This window comes from Giraffa tippelskirchi, chromosome 4, assembly GCF_054371585.1.
Source record: "Giraffa tippelskirchi isolate mGirTip1 chromosome 4, T2T-mGirTip1v1.2.pri, whole genome shotgun sequence".
NCBI classification, from domain to species: domain Eukaryota; kingdom Metazoa; phylum Chordata; class Mammalia; order Artiodactyla; family Giraffidae; genus Giraffa; species Giraffa tippelskirchi.
Genome location: NC_137278.1, coordinates 101,275,934 through 101,296,460, shown reverse-complemented (window position 1 = coordinate 101,296,460; position 20,527 = coordinate 101,275,934). Strand labels below are relative to the sequence as shown.

At 37.5% G+C, this 20,527-nt stretch overlaps 1 protein-coding gene across 6 annotated transcripts in view; it reads right to left on the bottom strand.

Annotated features, from left to right (window-relative positions):
- Positions 1-8,447: 8,447 nt before the first annotated feature.
- The window catches only part of ZC3H6 (zinc finger CCCH-type containing 6), an 82,057-nt gene continuing 69,977 nt past the window's right edge, over positions 8,448-20,527 (bottom strand). For 5 of the 6 annotated variants that reach the window (XM_081484917.1, XM_081484918.1, XM_081484920.1 and 2 more), the window contains 5 exons: positions 19,106-19,215; positions 17,763-18,013; positions 16,965-17,455; positions 16,410-16,643; positions 12,215-13,964 (listed from right to left, as the gene is read on the bottom strand). In XM_081484917.1, coding sequence (XP_081341043.1) covers positions 12,493-13,964; positions 16,410-16,643; positions 16,965-17,455; positions 17,763-18,013; positions 19,106-19,215 — 2,558 coding nt within the window. In that variant the 3' untranslated portion in view covers positions 12,215-12,492. Of the gene's footprint in view, positions 8,578-10,910; positions 10,996-12,214; positions 13,965-16,409; positions 16,644-16,964; positions 17,456-17,762; positions 18,014-19,105; positions 19,216-20,527 lie in introns of those variants that run through there. The other variant, XR_014051978.1, reaches the window with a different exon arrangement.

The following is a 20,527-nucleotide window of genomic DNA, read 5'->3' as shown; positions in this document are numbered from 1 at the left end:
CGAATCACTACATTGTACATCTGAAACTAATAATGTAAATCAATTATACTTCAATTAAAAAGATTAGTTTGCAGTATATAAGACTTGTGTAAAGATAGATTCATCCAGTGGGTGTTCTTTCGGCTTCTTTCACTCAGCATTAACTATTTTGAGATATACATAATACTATGTACATCATGATTCATTCTTTTTCATTGTCTAGTAGTATTTCATTATATGGATATAGGACAATTTTTTTATCCACTCACCTGTTGATGGACATTTGTATTGCTTACAGTTTGGAGCTGTAACAAATAAACCTTCTATGCTTTCATTTCTTCAGGAAAATTTCTAATAGTGGAATGGTTGGATAGTAGTGTGAGGGAATGTTTAACCTTTACGGAAACCACAGAAGTTTATTTAGGTCAGTTCTCTCATTCCTGATACTGGTCATTTGTCTTCACTTTTCTTTCCCTGATAAGTCTATATAGAGATTTATCAATTTTATCTTTTTATATAACCAGTTTTTGATTTAGCTGACTTTGTCTAATATTTATTCTCTATTTCATGAATTCCTTCTTTTTGATATTTCTTTTCTTCTGGTAACTTCTGCTTTAATTTTCTCTTCTTTTTCAAGTTCCTGAATGTCAATGGTAAGTCACTGTTTTGTGGCATTCTTGTCTAATATAGGCTTTTACTGCTGTACCTTTCTAAGCTCTATTTTTGCTTCATCCCACCAATTTTGATTTCTTTCTCATTATACAATCTAATTTTCTTTTAAAATTATTTGCTGACCCATAGATTATTTGGAACTGTACTTACTTAGTTTCAAAATATTTGTGTGTGGGGGGTGGAATTTCCAAAGATTTTCTGTTTTGATTTCTGATTTAACTCCTTTGCGGTCAAGAAGCATACTTTGTAGTTCATAATCCTTTTAAATTTATTGAGCCTTGTGTTGTGGTCTGAATTATAGTCTATCATGATAAATGTTCTATATACACTAGAAAAGGAAGTACATTATGCTACTGTTAGTTGGAGCGCTCTATAAAAACCAGTTAGGTCAAGTTGACTGATACTGTTGCTCAAGTCTTTATCCTTAGATTTTCGTTCTACTTGTTCTATCAATTTTAAAAGTAGGATATTGAAATTTGCAACTGTAATTGTGAATTTTCTATGTTATAGTTCTATCAGAGTTGCTTCATTTATTTTTAAAGGTGCATAAACATTTATATCATTTTGATGAATTAAATCTTTCATCATTAAAAAAGCAATCTCTTCATTCCTGGCAATATTATTTGCTCTAAAATTTACTTTGGTTTTTTAAAACATTTCCTAAGCTTTTACTTATGAACTTGTGGGATACAATTTTAATAACTTTTTAATATCTTTGTCTCTACAAATTCTTACATCTGTGTCAGTTCTCGATTGCTTTCAATAGATTCATTTGCCTCCTCACTGTGGGCAACATTCCCTGATTCTTTGCATGCCTGGTGACTTTTACTGTGTGCCAGACACTTGTCTTGTTGGGTTGCTGGCTATTTCTGTGTTCCTATAAATATCCTTGAATTGGTTCTGGGAGACAGTTGCTTGGAAACAGTTTCTTGTTGGGTTGCTGGCTATTTCTGTGTTCCTATAAATATCCTTGAATTGGTTCTGGGAGACAGTTGCTTGGAAACAGTTTCCTATTTTCTGTTTTGCTTTTAAGATTTGTTAAGTGGGATGAGAGTAGGGTTCAGTCTAAGGTGAAATAGTTCCTTCTGAGGCAAGATCCTTCTGTGTACTCTGTCCAATACTTTGTGAGTCATGAGGTTTTCCATTCTGTCTGGTGAGAACAGGTGCTTTTCTTGGCCCTGTACTAGCCCTAGGCACAGTTATCTCTAATCTTGTCAGCTCCTGGTAGTTTCCTCACAGGAATACACTCATCAGTACTCCCTGAAACCTCTGCATAGCCCCCAAAGTTCTGTGCAGCTTTCTCCTCTCCAGTACTCTGTTCTGCAAAATCCTTTGGTTTCCCAGGTCTTTCAGCTCTGTTTCCTCATTTAAGGCAACTGCCAGACTCTTCCTGGGCACTTCCTGTTTCTTTGCATGTCTGGTAATTGTGATTGGATGCCAGTCATTGTGACTTTTAACTTGAATATGTGCTGGGGGATTTCATATCCCTGTAAGTATTCTTGAACTTTGGGGTGCAGTTAATTTATCTATAAACAGTCTGGTCCTTTCAAGTCTTAATTTTAAGTCTTTTTTTTTTTTGGATAGGATCAATGCTGTATTTCTTCTAGGATTTATTTTGCCTCACTACTGAAACAGTGTTTTTCTGAGTGCCTTACCCAGTATCACTTTACTTGCATGATCTATCCATTCTGGATGATGGCAAGAAACCTCTGTGTAAGCTCTGGGGAATGTCTCCTCTAATCCTTTTCATGACCTCAGGAAAATTTTCTCATACACATGTGTTGATGAGTACATAGCTGAAGACTTGTGGCTTTCTGAGCTTTCTCTCTGTATATCTCTCATCTTCTCATTCTCTGCCCTACAGACTAGAGCTCCCTTGTGTTCCCTGGACTCCCAACTTGGTCTTCTCATGCTGAGACTGCTGGTTTCTCCCTGGATTCCCCCTCAGCTTACCACAGCTTGGAAACTCTCCAGGAATTTAGCTGGCTTAGTCAAGGGCTCATCTTTTTTGTTTTTTCTGTTAAGAATCGTTGTCCTAGAGAGTGCGACAAATTGAGAGAGTAGCACTGACATATATACACTATCATGTGTAAAACAGATAGCTAGTGGGAAGCTGCTGTATAGCACAGGGAGCTCAGCCCGGTCTCTGACAGCCTAGAGGGATGAGATGGGGTTGAGGGTAGGTGGAAGGCTCAAGAGGGAGGGGATATGTGTTTATTTATGGCTGATTCATGTTGTTGTACAGCAGAAACGAACACAATATTGTAAAGTGATTGTGCTATGTTAGTTGCTCACTCATGTCCGACTCTTTGCAACCCCATGGACTATAGCCTGCCAGGCTCCTCTGTCCATGGGGATTCTCCAGGCAAGAATACTGGAGTGGGTTGCCATTCTTTTCTTCAGGAGATCTTTCTAAAACCCAAGGATCAAACCCAGGTTTCCTGCATTGCAGGTGGATTCTTTACCGTCTGAGCCCATAAAAAAAATCCTCCAATTAAAAAAAAAAAAAAGAATCATTGTCCTATGCTGCCTGATGCCCAATATCTGAAGACCAATGTTTTGTATATTTTGTTCAGTCTTGGCCAGCAGAAGTACTTACTCGCTCTTTTTGGACTACCTTCCCTTTGGTTTATGTTCAATTCTCTTTTCCTGGGTAACATTCACTGGACTTTCTCCTTCCAGTTACAACTATGTTTCTATAAGTAGATTTAATCTATCTTTGCAGTTTTACTACCATTCATCAAGTCTTCAAAAATCTGGCTTAGTTTTTCATCTTTTTCCAACTTGTCAGATGAAATGTGATCTCAGAATTCAGTCTCTAAAGAGTTCTTGACCCATGCAACCCTAATGATTACTCCCTTCTTGACACTGTTCTCCTTTGGCCTCCTTTCTGCAGTATTCATCTTTGCTGTTTATGACTTTTGACTCCCTTTTGCTTCATTCCACCTGCACTGCTTATCTCTTCCATACCGTTGCCATTTTAACCACTCGGACTGGAAACTTTATTCATGTCTCTTTTTGGCTTCAAATCCTTCAGTGACCTTAACTGCATATGAGATACAGGCCAAAATCCTTTGCAGAACTTACCAGACTCGCCATAAAATATCTTTGTTATCTACTCTCCATGCCTCCCAGGCAGACAGACACACCACTCCATGTAATTTCCATCTGTGCTCTAGCCTTATGAGACCAGTAAGAAAAAGTCACTTGTAGATATCTGAATAGATATTTCTATTTCATACTCTCATGTTTTTGCTCTCACTCTTTCCTCTTCATAAATGTCCTGCTCCCTGCTCCAATCCATCTAACAAACTTATATTTATTTTACAGAAATCAGATTAACTGTATCCTTTTCTAGTAGGCATTTTTTTTTAAGATACACAACATTTTAATGGGCTTCCCCGGTGGCTCAGCTGGTAAAGAATCTGCATGCAATGCAGGAGACCTGGGTTCAATCCCTGGGTTGGGAAGATCCCCTAGAGAAGGGAAAGGTTAACCCACTCCAGTATTCTGGCCTGGAGAATGCCATGGACTGTATAGTCCCTAGGGTCACAAAGAGTTGGACATGACTGAGTGACTTTCACTTCACTTCACTTCAACATTTTAATACAGTAGTGTTAAGAATCAAAACGAATGCAAAAATGCATGATGAAATAGACATCAACATTTTTAATAAAGGCAGAATCAGACTCCACTCTTGCATGGCCCTGACTGCTTGCATCATTCCAATCCTGGCCCTTGTCCCAAAAACCTTTATTTACAAGACTAGGTGGCCACTGTAGCTACCAGTTTCTTTTTTGAAGATGGCTGCCTTTGCTAAGGGCTAACCAGGCACCCACTAAATGTAGGAGGCATTTCTCTAACCCAGACATACATTAACAACTCTATTCGAATCAACAAGCCCCTCCTGCATGCTTCCTTTCCTTCACCAATTTCTCCAAATTCTCAACAAAATGTGTGAGAAGACATCTTTGATCTCGTTCTGGCCTCCTTCTCCACCTTCAGCCTTTCACACCCTGTTCTCTCTTATTCTGATCCAACCACACTAGCCTCACTTCACTCCCTCAGACAGAGAAGTCCTGCCTCAGGGTCTTTGCACAAGCTGTTACCATTCCTTAGAATGTATCTCTTCCTGGCCCACTCAGACATCAGATTTCAGTTTAGAAATCCCCTTAAATATGTACATATAATTTATTTATTTGGCTCTCTTGGTGTCAGTCGTGGCATGCAGGATCTCCTGCTGATCCTGACAGGCTTCTCTCTAGTTGTACTGCATGGCCTCCAGAGTACGTGGGCTCAGTAGTTGTAGCGCATGGGCTTAGCAGCCCCACAGCATGAGGGATCTTAACTACCCAACCAGGGATCAAACCCACGTTCCCTGTATTGGAAGACGGATTCTTAACCAATGGACCACCAGTTCAGTTCAGTTCAGTTCAGTCACTCAGTCCACTCAGTCATGTCTGACTCTTTGGGACCCCATGGATTGCAGCATGCCAGGCTTTCCTGTCCATCACCAGTTTCCGGAGTTTGCTCAAATTCATATCCATCAAGTCGGTGATGCCATCCAACCATCTAATCCTCTGTTGTCCCCATCTCCTGTCTTCAGTCTTGCTCAGAATCAGGGTCTCTTCCAATGAGTCAGTTCTTCACATCAGGTGGCCAAAGTATTGGAGTTTCAGCTTCAGTATCAGTCCTTCCAATGAATATTCAGGACTACTTTCCTTTAGGATTGATTGGTTTGATCTCCTTGCTGTCCAAGGGACTATCAAGAGTCTTTTCCAACACCACAGTTCAAAAGCATCAATTCTTCGGCGTGCAGCTTTCTTTATGGTCCAACTCTCACATCCACACAAGACTACTGGAAAAACCAGAACTTTGACTAGACGGACCTTTGTCAATAAAGTAATGTCTCTGCTTTTCAATACTGTCTAGGTTTGTCATAGCTTTCCTTCCAAAGAGCAAGCATCTTTTAATTTCATGGCTGCAGTCACCATCTGCAGTAATTTTAGAGCCCAAGAAAATAAAGTCTGTCACTATTTCCATTGTTTCCCCATCTATTTGTCATGAAGTGATGGGACCAGATGCCATGATCTTCATTTTTTGAATGTTGAATTTTAAGCCAGATTTTTCACTTTCCTCTTTCATCAAGAGGCTCTTAACTTCCTCCTTACTTTCTGCCATAAGGGCAGTGTCATCTGTGTATCTGAAGTTATTGATATTTCTCCTGGGAATCTTGATTCCAGTTTGTGCTTCATCCAGGCCAGCATTTCCCATAATGTACTCAGCATAGAAGTTAAATAAGCAGGATGACAATATACAGCCTTGACATACTCCTTTCTCAATTTGGAATGAGTCTGTTGTTCCATGTCCAGTTCAAACTGTTGCTTCTTGACCTACATACAGATTTCTCAGGAGGCAGGTAAGTTGGTCTGGTATTTCCATCTCTTTAAGAATTTTCTAGTTTGTTGTGATCTGCACAAAGGGTTTGGCATAGTCAATAGAGCAGAAGTAGATGTTTTTCTGGAATTCTCTTGCTTTTTCAATGATCCGATGGATGTTGACAATTTGACCTCTGGTTCCTTGCCTTTTCTAAATCTAGCATGAACATCTGGAAGTTCATGGTTCACGCGCTATTGAAGCCTGGCTTGGAGAATTTTGAGCATCACTTTGCCAGTGTGTGAGATGAGTGCAATTGTGTGATAGTTGGAGCATTCTTTGGCATTGCCTTCCTTTGGGATTGGAATGAAAACTGACCTTTCCAGTCCTATGGCCACTGCTGAGTTTTCCAAATTTGCTGACATATTGAGTGCAGCACTTTCACAGCACATCATCTCTTAGGATTTGAAATAGCTCAACTGGAATTCCATCACCTCCACTAGCTTTGTTCATAGTGATGCTTCCTAAGGCCCACTTGACTTCACATTCCAGGATGTCTGGCTCTAGATGAGTGATCACACCACCGTAATTATCTGGGTCATGAAGATCTTTTTTGTACAGTTCTTCTGTGTATTCTTGTCACCTCTTCTTAATATCTTCTGCTTCTGTTAGGTCCATACCATTTCTGACCTTTATTGTGCTCATCTTTGCATGAAATGTTCCCTTGGTGTCTCTAATTTTCTTGAAGAGATCTCTAGTCTTTCCCATTCTATTGTTTTCCTCTATTTCTTTGCATTGATAGTGAGGAAGGCCTTCTTATCTCTCCTTGCTATTCTTTGGAACTGGGCATTCAAATGGGTATATCTTTCCTTTTTTCCTTTGCTTTTCGCTTCTCTTCTTTTCACAGCTATTTTGACCCTAAAGAGTTCTTTTTCTACTCTGAGCATGACATTTTGCTAGCAATCTCTCAGATTCGGATCTTTTTAACAGAAAATTAATTTAAGCTAATGTAAGAAGACAATTCCTTACATAAGAGAGGCCCTTAAATGCTGTTAATCTGTGTGATTAAGTAAAGTACAATCTCTGTGCACTAAGGATAAACTGAAGGAAGGCTTACTGCTATGTTCTTTCAAGAAGGCCTGGAGGCTTTCCATTTACAAACTTTCATGAGGACACGGATCCCTGACAGTCCACCTTTAACTACTGAATATTTATTAATATTAAAGCAAAGCAATGCACTGTCAGATATTACTAGAAATATTTTTATTTAAAGTCAGACGATAGAAAGATGTCACAAAAGAAAACTACAGAAACTTGCAACAACAGAATGCAACTTGGAAAAGTTATTAGTAAATGAGAAGGAGGAAAAAAAGATATTCCTGATGTTACCAAGGAATTTGTTAGTCCTGGTGTAGAATAATTTATCAGTTCAGCAAAGTATACCCTTTGCTGGTATCTTTTGAACAGACAGTAGATTCATGATTTAATTAATATACTAAATTAATAGCTACTGAAATCCTCTAAAGTGGAACAGTCAAGAAAGCATTTCCCCAACATTTGAGATACGTGGGGAATTGAAATAGTAATTGTAGTAAGTTTCTTTTATTAAAAAACCCTACTTCATACTGAATAGGTTTAATCTGGATTTCAGCTTACAGATGGTGCTTATAAATCTCATAGAAAAAGGGTGACCAGATATCTGGACATGGCACCACCCCTTACCAAACATACACTACATCCTAGGACACAAGTGCCATCAATGCCCTTACCATGGGCAAGCACAGCAGCCTAGAAATGACAAAAAATGAAATGACCTGGGAACTGAAACCCTGGATCGATACTGAGCCCTTTCTGAATCCTTGGTGGGGGAGCAATGGGTTTAAGATAAGAAACATAAATATTTTTTTTAAACTTTGGCAAGTAAGTATAGAAATGACTATTTCTCGATTGTCACTTTTAAAGGAAATATTCTACCTCAGGAAAGATATTCTCCTATCTTATTTGACTTCTCTCTCAAATATTTGGAGGGCAAATTCCCATAAAATAGAGTTGGACTAAAACCTCTTATCTGTAATAATTAATTATTTGTCACCTTCTCTATTTATAAAGCACATAAAGTGTAGAGTCTATCACTGATGACAACATGATTAATTTTTTAAAAATTGGGCTTCTATGTATTTAATTCCTTTACAATAACCTATATATCAGATTCCTGACAAAATAATATTACCTAATGCAAATTTTATCACTCCTCTCAACCTTAATTAACACCCTCACAGAGGTATTAAAATTAGCACAGTACTGAGCCAAGGAGCATGGAGCCTGATAATTTACAAGGTTGACTTTTTTTCTAAAATGCTATTACTAGCTATATAATAACCTTTTTCTCATAAATTCTAAGTTTAAAAAACAAGAGATTCAATGACAAACCAAGCTATAATATATTATTTTAAGAACTCACAGTCATTTGGAAAAACAGATTTTCTTCATGCCCACAATGATTTTTCCAACTGTAACAAATGACTGTTGTATTCCAAAGGGTAATGAAGGCTGTTTAAGGACAAAACACAAGACCCAAATTTATTCATGATGTTAGAATAAAATGCTATTGGAAATTCAGTAGGTTAGGCATATCTTCATAATTCTGACTGAATTTTGAGGAGAATCGGAAGGGGAAAATTAGAGGAACATATTTTAAAATGAAGACATGAGACTCTAGTATGCAGTTCTTTCAAAGTACAGAAAGAATCCTTCATAGATCTATGGGGATAAATTATTGATCTAGTCAAACTTCCACAATGAAGTAGTAAAATCATCTTGTAAAGCTTGGAGGACTCTTGGAATCACAAATTACTGTAGAAACATGTAACTCTTAAATAAAAGCTGCCATAACCCTACGTTTCCATTCTCTGGGTGGGTGGTGGGGAGCAGAGACAAGAAAAGAGAAGGCTGGTGCCCTGTGTCTAATGAAAGAGGGATAATTTATGACAGTACTCTTTCTAACACAATCCTAGAGTGGCTCTGCCGCATCTATTCTGACAGATGGAGGCATCTGCAAAATCTAAACTCGTATGGACGCTGGGAAGCAATCAACAAACAGTTAATTAAACATTTACTGCATGCACAGAGGCTTGTTGCCATGGGGAAGCAGAAGACCGAGGAGACATATATGGGTTCTGCCTCCAAAAGCATAAATTTTAAGACATTCTTTTCAAAAGTTCAGGACATACTTTTCATTTCTTATTTTAAAATCAGAAATTCTAAATATTATGTTGGCATTAACTTAAAGTCCTTTCTTAGGTCTGTATCCTTTGCAAGAAAGCCAGGTTAAATTTGGGTTTTGTTAAAACTGGTAGGTCCCACTGATAATAACATACTCAGAAACATAACCCCAGCAGTATAGCAATTGGTAACTACTGAAGCTGGTTCTGCAAATCACATTAAGTTACTTGGGGAAGAAGGCATTACATAAACATGAAGTCATAACACATAAGTGAGGAAAACAACTTCAAACACTCAGACACTCTTCAGTTACATTTTGTCAAGGCTTACACTTCCTAAACTAAGCCTTATTTAAACTAGGCAAATTTACTAATGATTACTAAACTTTGAACATAATATTATCAAGTGCTCCCAAACCATTTCTGAAGAGATGATTGTAACTTCATCCTAGAAATTCCCAGAAAGCCTGATACTGAAGGAGGCAGGGGCACTATCGGTGGACTGCTTGACTGCAGATCAGCCCTCCGAGGTACGGCCTTTCACACAGACAGCCCGTGCGAGGCACAGTCCTCAGCCCAGAAGAGCGAACTCAGGGAGAGCGTCTCTATCATGAGACTCTGTGCTGTGCAAATGGAAATATATTGACAAGCCCTAACATCTAGGTCGCTAGGAATTTCCAAACTTCAAGATGCCATTAACCAAAGAAAAATGTACCTTTTTCCAGCAAGTGATCACTAAGAAAGATCTCAATGTCACATGCTTGCAGAAATACATATTAAGAGGTGGGAGTAAATATCCTCATTGTTTCTAAAAGCCAACAGCCCCCCACTGACTGAGTTGGCCACTTCACCCACACCACACATGCTATGATTTAAGCAAATGTGTCAGTCACGAAACATGAAGTCATAACACGTAAGTGAGGAAAACACAACACAGACCATCACAGGATTTTCACCTTCTGTCAATATCCAACCTGTCTAAAGTGAGTACAGATGTCAGACCCTGAATAGACACTACAAGCCCATAGAGCTCTAAAGTAGAAAAAGTCCTGTGACTTACTGACACAAAATGTTCAAGGAAATTGCTAACTTGATGAGTTAATACTCTCTGAAACAATTTCTCAGGCAATTCTATTGTGTCTTACTATCATTTGAAACTTCACAGAACTGATGAACCACACAAACCGTATTATGTTATTTTGGAATCTGTACAACTTAATGCAAACCCAGTGGGAATGTAATGATTATGTGTGTGAAAGTCATAAATCAATTTTATATTTACAAATACTTTAAAATAATAATTCATTCATCAAATCTGTGAACAGTCAAAATCATACCCATTTCACAGATAACAAACTAGACACTGAGATAAAACACCTATAAATCAGTTCAGAACAAGAATATGAATTCACTGTCATAAACCTCTAACCCTCATAAGTTCTTTCCTCCCTCTCTCCCTTCTAATTAATTCAGCAAGTAGCTTACATGAACATTCATAAAGGATTTTTGTATTAATCAACTATCCTTCAACTTGCTTCCAAAGGACAGCAAGTCAGAAAGTACTTTCTATAATTGCTGTAAATTTCATTTTTTAACCATAAAATGTTATCCAGAACCATTTTAGGCAACAATGTAACCAAAGTATAAATAGTAGGAACTCACATTCCCTTGAACAACTGTCCTTTCACTTAGAACACAATGAACTTCTGAGGTAGGCAGGCCCAGTTCTTGTTCACTTAACTGCAACCTCATTTCAGTATGGAATCAAAGTAAAAAGGGCAAAAAGTGAAGACAGGAATAGGAAAGATATACATTAGTATTAAGCCATGTGCTGAGCTTTAGGTTCCCACATAAATATTTTGCTGTATATTTTAAAAACCACTTCTCAAGTGCTGATTTCCTTTACTACCATTACGTTTTACAATGAAACGCTCCTTTTAAATTACTTATTGGAGTTGTTACTAGCAAACACTGTCAGATACCTCTAGTTGAAGATATTAATATATACACTTAGCCTGAGACTTAAGTGTAATACTTAGTTTTAGTTATAAACAATATATGTATAAAGTAAGTAGGCTTGCCATTATTTATATACTGCAATAAATATACAAGAACGAATACAAATTATTTTTCATAAAAGTACATTTTCTAATCCATTGAGGAGGTTTCCAAACTATGAGGACATTAAATACATTAAAACATCAAGCAGTCTCCTCTGTTATAGAATGCCAGTTAGGTGAGATCTGAAAGAGACTCTTTATTGATAGCCATATACAGTTGACTATACCATCTCTGTGTTTTCTTGCTATTTAAGAAAAAATATAGAACCTGCACATTTAAAACATTATCAATGCAATAAATCACTACAGACACACTGGATCTTTTAAAATTTTGTTAAAAACTGCCAAAGTCATGATGAATACAATTACTGCAGCTAGACCATTTGAAAAAGTAATATAAATTATGATGCTCAAGACAAAAGACATCAAAACGCATAAACATCATAACATAACAGCAATAACTCATAACTATTATTATGAAAAATTAAATTTAAAAACTTATGTTAGAGAATTTGGAAATTTTTTACTTTAGCAAAACGTTCTATTTATATATCTCCAGCTTCTATGATACAGTATACCATAAAATACATTTAAAAGATATGACATTCAAATGCTTCATTTACACAAATAATATTGCCAGTACTAATAAAAGTGATGCCCTTAAACATGAACTGCTCTGCTAATTATAATTTAAAAAAATGTTTTACTTCATTTTACATTTTAGCTGCAGTTAGCATTACATATTAGTCAGTTCTGTGTTGACAAATTGAGAGGATCCTAGTCAAAATACTGTTTCTGTAAAGTAATGTACATTATATTGCTTGAAACTAACAACCATATAAAAGTGGTGATCATTTATCTAAACACTGATTATGAAAGACAAGTGACATATATTCAGGCAGAGTGTTGAGTTCATGATGGTTTATTTACAATAAAAGTACTTTTACTGAAACTAACATGATATATAGGTTTCTATGTCAACGACTACAATCTCTTAAAATTATAAAAATATTATATAAAATACCACAGGCTTTGGAGGATATAACTTCGTGTGGTTCTGATACTAGCAGCTGAAAAGTGTTTATAATTTAAAAATAAATAAACTATAGAGGTAAAACAGTTACAAAACAGCAGGGGACTGCAACAGTCAGGAGAGAGAAAAGAACTGCTTGGTTACACAACAGCTAACAAAATGGTGAAGCTGTTGGGTCAAAAGTTTTAAAAACCTCCTTCAGAGATTTGTCATCTGTTTCTTTGCTGGGATCATCACCGGGGGTAGGGCTCACCTGTCCCATATGCTTTGACTGCCTGGGATCGCTGTACTGCGGTCTGATTAAGCCTGTTAATGCCTGAATCGGGAGGCTGTGCACTGCTGGGACCTGAACGGTACCAGAACTCCAGCGAACATCCGTCTGTGGGTCAACTGGGCAGTCAACAGGGACGTCCACGTTTGGAGCGATTTTCTGTGGTAGGATTGCTTCTCCGGGAGGAGGCTCATTTTTGTCACTACTTTTTAAACTCCCGCTTTTTTTCTGGTTCTCTGCATTTTCTGTTGCTAGCTCTGATGTAGAGGATGAACCTTGCTCCCTGGGGTCATACAAACTAATACCGCTAAGGACTGAACCCGGAGTTCCCAGGGGAAGGCCAGGTGAAGATGAGAGTTTTGGGGCATATGGAGGTAAAGCCCCAGGACCAGAGCTGCTAGGTACTGCCCCTGAGGGCTGTGATGACCCCAGGTTTGACCTGGCCCCTAGATGAGGGGCAGTCTTTGACATATGGGGATCCTTCATAACTGCTTGATGAGGCTCGGTATTGTGCAGTCTGTGAAGTCTAGGATCAAAATTTTTTTGCAGCCTAGGATCTCCTAATTTACCTCCTGAACTATGTGAGTCTCCACATTGGTCTGGGTAGCCTTCTCTGTTTGCTGTGTTAAGTTTGGCTTTGGCTGCTAGTTTTGTATCAGTGGGCACTGTGTTTTGACGAAGATCACTTTTTGTATTCCATAACCTACTGAGCCTCTGGTCAGCTATAAGAGGGGGCAGAGGTAAATTGATTGAAGAGACTGGGTCAGGTTTAGGTAAAGGGACTGGCAGTAAGTCTTCTGGAGCCCACACAATGTGTTTGGCAAAGTTGGGTTTGGTTAGGGTAATATCCATTTTAATGTGACTAAACTGTCTCAGTTGTGACCTTGGGTCCTGCAGCATCACACCAGGGGAAGAATCCAGAGGTATTAAGAAAGCCTTTTCTCTCAGTTCTCTTTCTGTATCTTCATCGTCATCATCTCCTCTTTTATGTCTGATGTTAGGGCCAGTGTTGCCATGATGTGAATCAAACTTTGCTCCACCAGCAGAACTGACACGACCGCTTCCATTACCTCTTAATTTCCTGGGATCCCATGCAAGTCTGAGATCCAGTGGGGCAGACTCAGAAGATTTTCTAATGTCTTGCCTTGAGATAGTCCTAAGTCTAGGGTCAACAACTTGGTTTCCTCTATTCTTCTCTCTAGCAAGTCTTGGGTCAGCAGGAGTGCCAAGTTCTGTGGGAGGCTGCTGCTGACTCCTTAAAGTCTCTGTTTGTTTCTGTAACGTTCTCAGTATTGACTTGACACTGCTCCCTTCTTCCTCTTCACTACTGGAGTACCAGTTAACAGTTTCATCTAAATGCAGACAAAAACTATTGTAAAGAATGAAGCATTCATATTTGGCTTTAATAAGATTAAAAAACACATAGACTATTTCTGAAATAAGGGTAGTCTACCGTCAAGTCAATGCATCATAGAAATGACAGAGTTTCAACACTGGAACAAGATAAAGATGTGATATAACAGCTAACAATTCAGTCACTGTACTCTATAAAGAAAGAAGTATGGCATCAGAACATGTAAAATGTCCTTCCAGTCAGAGAAGAGTCTGGACCTTTCATTCCAGCTGGCCAAAGGGAACTCAGAAATGTGTGGTAAGCCAGGGCTGAGGGAGAAGGGAAAACACTCTAAAAAAGAAATACCAAAATGTGTTGGCGCTCTTTAACAAGCAACCCCTTAAATTTCATACCTCTGGATTTATCAGATAACAAGGGAGAGCTATTAAAAAAAAAACTTGGAAAGAAAACAAAACACTAACAACAATGGTTGAGAAAGCAAAGAGAACTGAGCATATGTGGGCCCAGGCTTTTCTCATATATTTTTAAATGTGTGACCTTGTGAATATGTTACTCAAACACCAAATTAAAAGCAACAAACAAAATTAACACTCTAAAATTTACATACTTTAACTTTACAAGAACACTTTGGGCCTTACTCTTAAAGCCTATGTAACTTCAGCGTGAGACATAATGTTAAGAAGCTTAACCGTCAAAGGTCTTCTCTCTAGTAGAGAAGGGAATAAAAACTGACACCTCAGGAGGGTGGGTCTCCTTCCTCTCCATTAAAACATACATAGATTATCTCTGAATCAGCCATGTACATGTATATATGTACATATGTACACACACACACTTATGTATATCATAGAATATCTTGGATCAATAGCGTAGCACATATATTCTCACTTTTACTTTATCTCACTGATCACCGAAGCGTTTCTGTCACATGGAAATTTAGCGTTACACAGTTAGTTTGAACAGAAGAATGCTTACAGAATAAGCACTCATATTTAGAGGAGGATATGGCTTTAAAATAGTAAACACTATATCGCAACGGCAAAAACTTTAATTCATACCTCAGTGTCTGAAAAAACTACTTCGAGACACTGGATCTCTTTTTTTTCCTCTGACCTCCAGGAAGTCTAGAGCTAGACCTGTGGTTCCCTTTCAACTGTTGCAGTTATTTTAAATATTTCTGCGTAGGAGTTTTACTCCTCATAGAATTTGGTACTTAATCCAAATCTGATCCAAATAGGTAAGGTGCTATTTAACTTTCACTTTCATATAAACATATTTTATAAGCAGTCTTAAATTCTTTTTGGAATAAGAATGAATATGGAGCAGAAAGAAAGTACAACAGCAGAGAGGTCAGTGGAAAGCAGGTATTAGACAGAAAATGATTAAAAGGTTTCTATCAGCTTTTTATCAAAGGACAAATAAATTCACAAAGGCAATAAAATTTGTAAGAATGAACACAAACACAAAAAATCAAGCTGTTTAAGATGTTTTCTGATTCCAAGAAAACAAGCCTTATAAAACATTACCAATTTCATAGTATTATATATAAAATTTTATATCATTTAGAAAAGTTTTAATTTTCTTCTTTATGAAAATATAAGGCTTTGTTACACTTTGAAGAAAGATTACCATTAAAATGATTATTTCTTAAAATCAGCACCTAAAGGAGTAAACATATATTATACAGGAAATTAACTTATTAGAAATTCCTCATTTCCCTGTCATGTTAAATAAATGAAGATTTAATATTATCTTCTTTGCAAATGTAACAATGTTTATATAATAACTTGTGGCTACTAGCATTATCCAGTTTTACACAGTTATTCATAAATTTCATGTTTTGCTCATTTTTGGCCATGCCTCACAGCATGTGAACTTCCCTGACCCCTGCGGTGGAAGCATGGATTCTTAACCACTGGACCACAAGGGAAGCCCTTAATTTCATGTTTTAGAGTGGCCAAACATATATCAATTTTTTAACTCATAATAACAACTGGTTGATTTCAAGTTTTCTCCCCTTAACTAATTAACTAATTGCTGTAGACTTATCAGTATCAAAAATACTTAACTTAAAATATAATCTTTTATATTAAAAATATCCTTTAACAGTATAGCAGAACCTGAAGGAAACAGCCTCTGCCCATAAAAATTTAATAATCAAATAATTTTGAACTTGAGTTACAAGTTAAAATTCATAAACTCAAGGCTATCTTGTTTATGTTCTATTTTTCTTCAAAAACAAAGCTTAATAGCAAGTCTGCTTCCAAGGCCTCACACTCTAGTCTGATTTATTACTTCAAATCAAACCCTTTGCAATTAATTACTAATGCATCAATGGCACTGGAAATGACAATCAATCCCAAGAAGATAGTAGCTGTAAGATAGCTGAAAATAGAATAGATAGATCCAAACAGATATGATGCTATCATGACACCTGACACACCTTCTTCCTTGCTTGGTGCCCTCTGAGGTTGGGTGCTGCTTGGTTCTTCATCTTCTTGGCATTTCTGAGTAAGTCTGACAAAAAGAGCTCTCTGCACAGCAGGGAGAAGACCCAATGCAGGCAGGGGGCCATGGCCTGTCACATTACTGCTGCTCTCTGGCCCACTCCCGCGGCTAGGTGAGTCTGGAACAACTGGAGCCTGGTGCTGGGCAAATTCACCATGCCACATCCCATCTACATACACAGCACAAAAAGATACAAGACACTGATTGAGCGCAAAACTCCAGTGGACAAGTACCGCTGTGCCTTGTAAGAAATTGAGTTACAATAATATCACATTTGATTATCAGATTATTATGTAATGGTAAGCACTGTTTAAAGTTATCTCAAGGTCTATTGTTACAAATATTTGGTTAAATTTAAAACACATTTTAATATTTCAATTTCATCATATTTTCCTTTATTTAAAATACACATGCCTTTCATGTTGCTAAAGAAACATAGGATTCCAGATATTTTAAGTTAGAAATGAGTTATTTAGAAAGGTAAACTTACCACCAGAATGACTGGATGGCTGAAAATTATGGACAGCATGCTGTGAATAATAATGGTCATAAAACTCAGTGGGGCTCTGTAAGGACTCATAGCTGGTGCTGAGCTGCCTCTCACCAGGCGGGTGCGAGGAGCCTGGAGAGCAGTGATTCTCTCTTGGTACTTTCATCACGTGCTCTGGAAAGCCCGGGCAGTGGTAAGCGCTGCTCATATTGGGTGGTGTCAAAGGTGTATCCGGTTGACCAAGTACTCCGGCTTGACCGTGAGGGCCCACAATTCCTGGGGGGCCAGGAAGCAAAGGTGGGCTCTGTGGCACTGGTAGGCCAGGACAGTGTCCGGGGGAGCCTGGGTGGATCACAGGACTGTTGTGTCCCTGAGACATGTTAGGGCCAGGACCTGGACTTGACCCAGAACTATAGACATGTTGAGGATGTGGGCTGCTTTCCTGAAACTGTGGTCCTGGTGGTGAGGCACTGTTATAAAATGCTGGTGGCCTACGGACAAAAGAATAATATTTCTTAGTTCAAAGAAAAGAGGCAAACAAGAGTGTTACATCTCTAAATAGATATTGGACTTTTGCTGACAAAGGTCCATATAATCAAAGCTATGGTTTTTCCAGTAGTCATATACGGATGTGAGAGTTGGACCATAAAGAAAGCTGAGCACCGAAGAACTGATGCTTTCAAACTGTGGTGTTGGAGAAGACTCTTGAGAGTCCCTTGAACAGCAAGATCAAACCAGTCAATCCTAAAGGAAATCAACCCTGAATATTCATTGGAAGGAATGAAAAATTTAACTTACTTCTTTCCAATTTTATGTGCTAAATCCACAGTAGGTTTTACAACTATTTCAAAAAGAGATGGAATTTTCTTGAAATCATCAGAGAGATCTGTCTGAAAACCATCTTCAGGATCAGAAAAGGGAAAATGCTCCAGTGGGGTTGGCAGAAGTCCAACTCCTGGAGGTGGTTTCGGAAGAGGAGTTATGCCATGCTTTCTAAGTTCTTCTAATTCTCTTTCATCTTCATTTGCAGCTTCTTCAGTATTCAACACCTAAAGATAATTGGCAAAGATTTACTATTTCAAAACAAGCTTTCTTCCTCACATTTAAAACTGTGAAGACTTGAATAAACTAGTTTTGTTAACAGAAAAATATAATATTAAAGTTGAAATAGATCAGAGATAGTGAACTAATTTTTTATACAGAATATGAGGTTCAAAGAGATAAAGGATATTTCTCAAAGTAAATTAGCTTTTTTAGAGATCGCATTTTGTGGTTACCAAAGGCAGAGGGTAGTAGGAGTAGGAACTGGATGAAGATACTAAAAAGGTACAAACTTCGAGTTATAAGATAAGTACCTACTAGGGATGTGAGGCACAACATGGTGAATGTAATTAACAGCACTGTACCGTTATATACAAAATCTGTTAAGGGTGTTAAGTCCTAATAGTTTTCAACATAGAAAAAAAGTCTTTTCTGTTTCTTTAATTTCGTATCTACTTGAGATAATGGATGTTTGCTAAGCTTGCAATAATTTCATGATGTATGCAAGTTGAATCATTATGTTGTACACCTTAAATTTACACAGTGTTGTATACCAATTATATCTAAATAAAATTGGAAAATAAATGACATTTGAAAAAAAGCTCAACCAAGAAAAATAAAATTTATGATACACTGGTTGAAAAAATTTGTGATGGACTGGTTTTTTAATGGCAGAACAATGATAAGAACAAAAGATTGTTTTTTTTAAGATTAAGGCAATCATATTATTTGCTATCATTAATAAGTAAAGAACTATAATAGGTGCCACTAACTGAGCTTTTACTATTTACTAGGAGTGGTATGAAGTGTTTCATGTACATCACAATTGAATCTCATAAGAACAAAATATTCTTAATTCTTAGTGCAATATTCCTGCTTTTCTAACACACTACATTAATAGAATAAAACATAAAATAATAAGTCCTTGCTTTCTCAGCAAGAAAGCAAAGTCTCTCAGTTGTGTCCGACTCTTTGTGACCCCATGGATTGTAGCCTGCCAGACTCCTCTGTCCATGGGATTCTCCAGGCATAAAATATGACTTATAAAACATGATTAAAGTCTAATGAATCTGTAATCAAGGTGCAAAAATATTACTCACTTTGTCCAAAAGTTTCTTTGTTTCTTTAGTCAGATCATCATGTGAAAATTTACAGTTGTCTCCTTGGTAACATTTTGCTCCACTATGATAGAACTTACATGGAAATTCATGTAAATAAAAATATTAAGGAACAGACCAAGTAAAATCAAACTCTCGTATTTTTAAAATAAAAAATACAACTGTGAAATCAATATGACTTTATTACCACATATTGTACTAAGTTTTCAATAGTCACAGATTATTTTTTAATTTTAGGATTAAATATTTTAAATATGCTGTGGCAGAACATTCAAAAATTTTAAGTCTCCCCTACTCTATCAGAACTAGAAAACAATTTTTTAAGAGCTTAATTTTATTTTAAAAAACTTGACTATACAAACTATATTATCTTTTCTGTCAGTGATAGATATTTATATCTTCTACAATAGTAGAGTTAGTAATGTGGTTAATTAACACAGACTTCCTTAGAAAGAACTCTCGATCAAGATTTATAAATCATCTCCCAAATTACCATTGTAAATAAATTATGTCTAAAATTTAGTGCAAAATCGAGATGCTTTCACCACTTATCAAGAGAGTCATGTTAAGGTTTCAATAGTTTGTTGAGAGCACCATGATAGGAAAATGTTACATATAAATAGAGCTTGGATAATTAGCTAATTCCACTAATACTTTTTTTAAAATTTCACTTATTTATTTATATTTGGTGGCACTGGGTCTTTACTGTTGTGGGCAGGCTTTCTCTAGTTGTAACCGGGGACTGCTCTCTAGCTGTGGGGCACGGGTTTCTCACTGAGGTGGTTTCTCTCGTCGCTGAGCATGGGCTCCAAGGTCTCAATGCGGTGGCTTCTCTCATCGCTGAGCGCGGGCTCCAGGATCTCACTGCAGTGGCTTCTCTTGTTGCTGATTGCGGGCTCCAGGGTGTGCAGGCTTCAGTAGTTGCAGAGCATGGGGTGCAGTAATTGTGGCATACTGGCTTAGTTGCCCTGCAGCATGTGGAATCTTCCTGGACAGGGATTGAACCTGTGTCCCCTGCCTTGGCTGGTGGATTCTTTTTCGTTAGTTAGATGAATTTTATTTTTTTAACTGGAAGATAATTGGTTTACATAATTGTCTTAGTTTCTGCCATATGTGAACATGAATTAGCCATAGGTATACATTATGTCCCTTCCCTCTTGAACCTCTCTCCCATCTCCCTCCCCATCTCACCCCTCTAGGTTGTCACAGAGCACCAGGTTTGAGCTCCCTGTGTCATACAGCAAATTCCTACTGGCTATCTATTTTACATATCATAGTGTATATGTTTCTGTGTTACTCTTTCAATTTGTCCCTCCCTCTCCTTCCCCTACTGTGTTTACAAGTCTATTCTCTATGTCTGTGTCTCCACTGCCTTGTAAACAGGTTCATCAGTACCATCTTTCT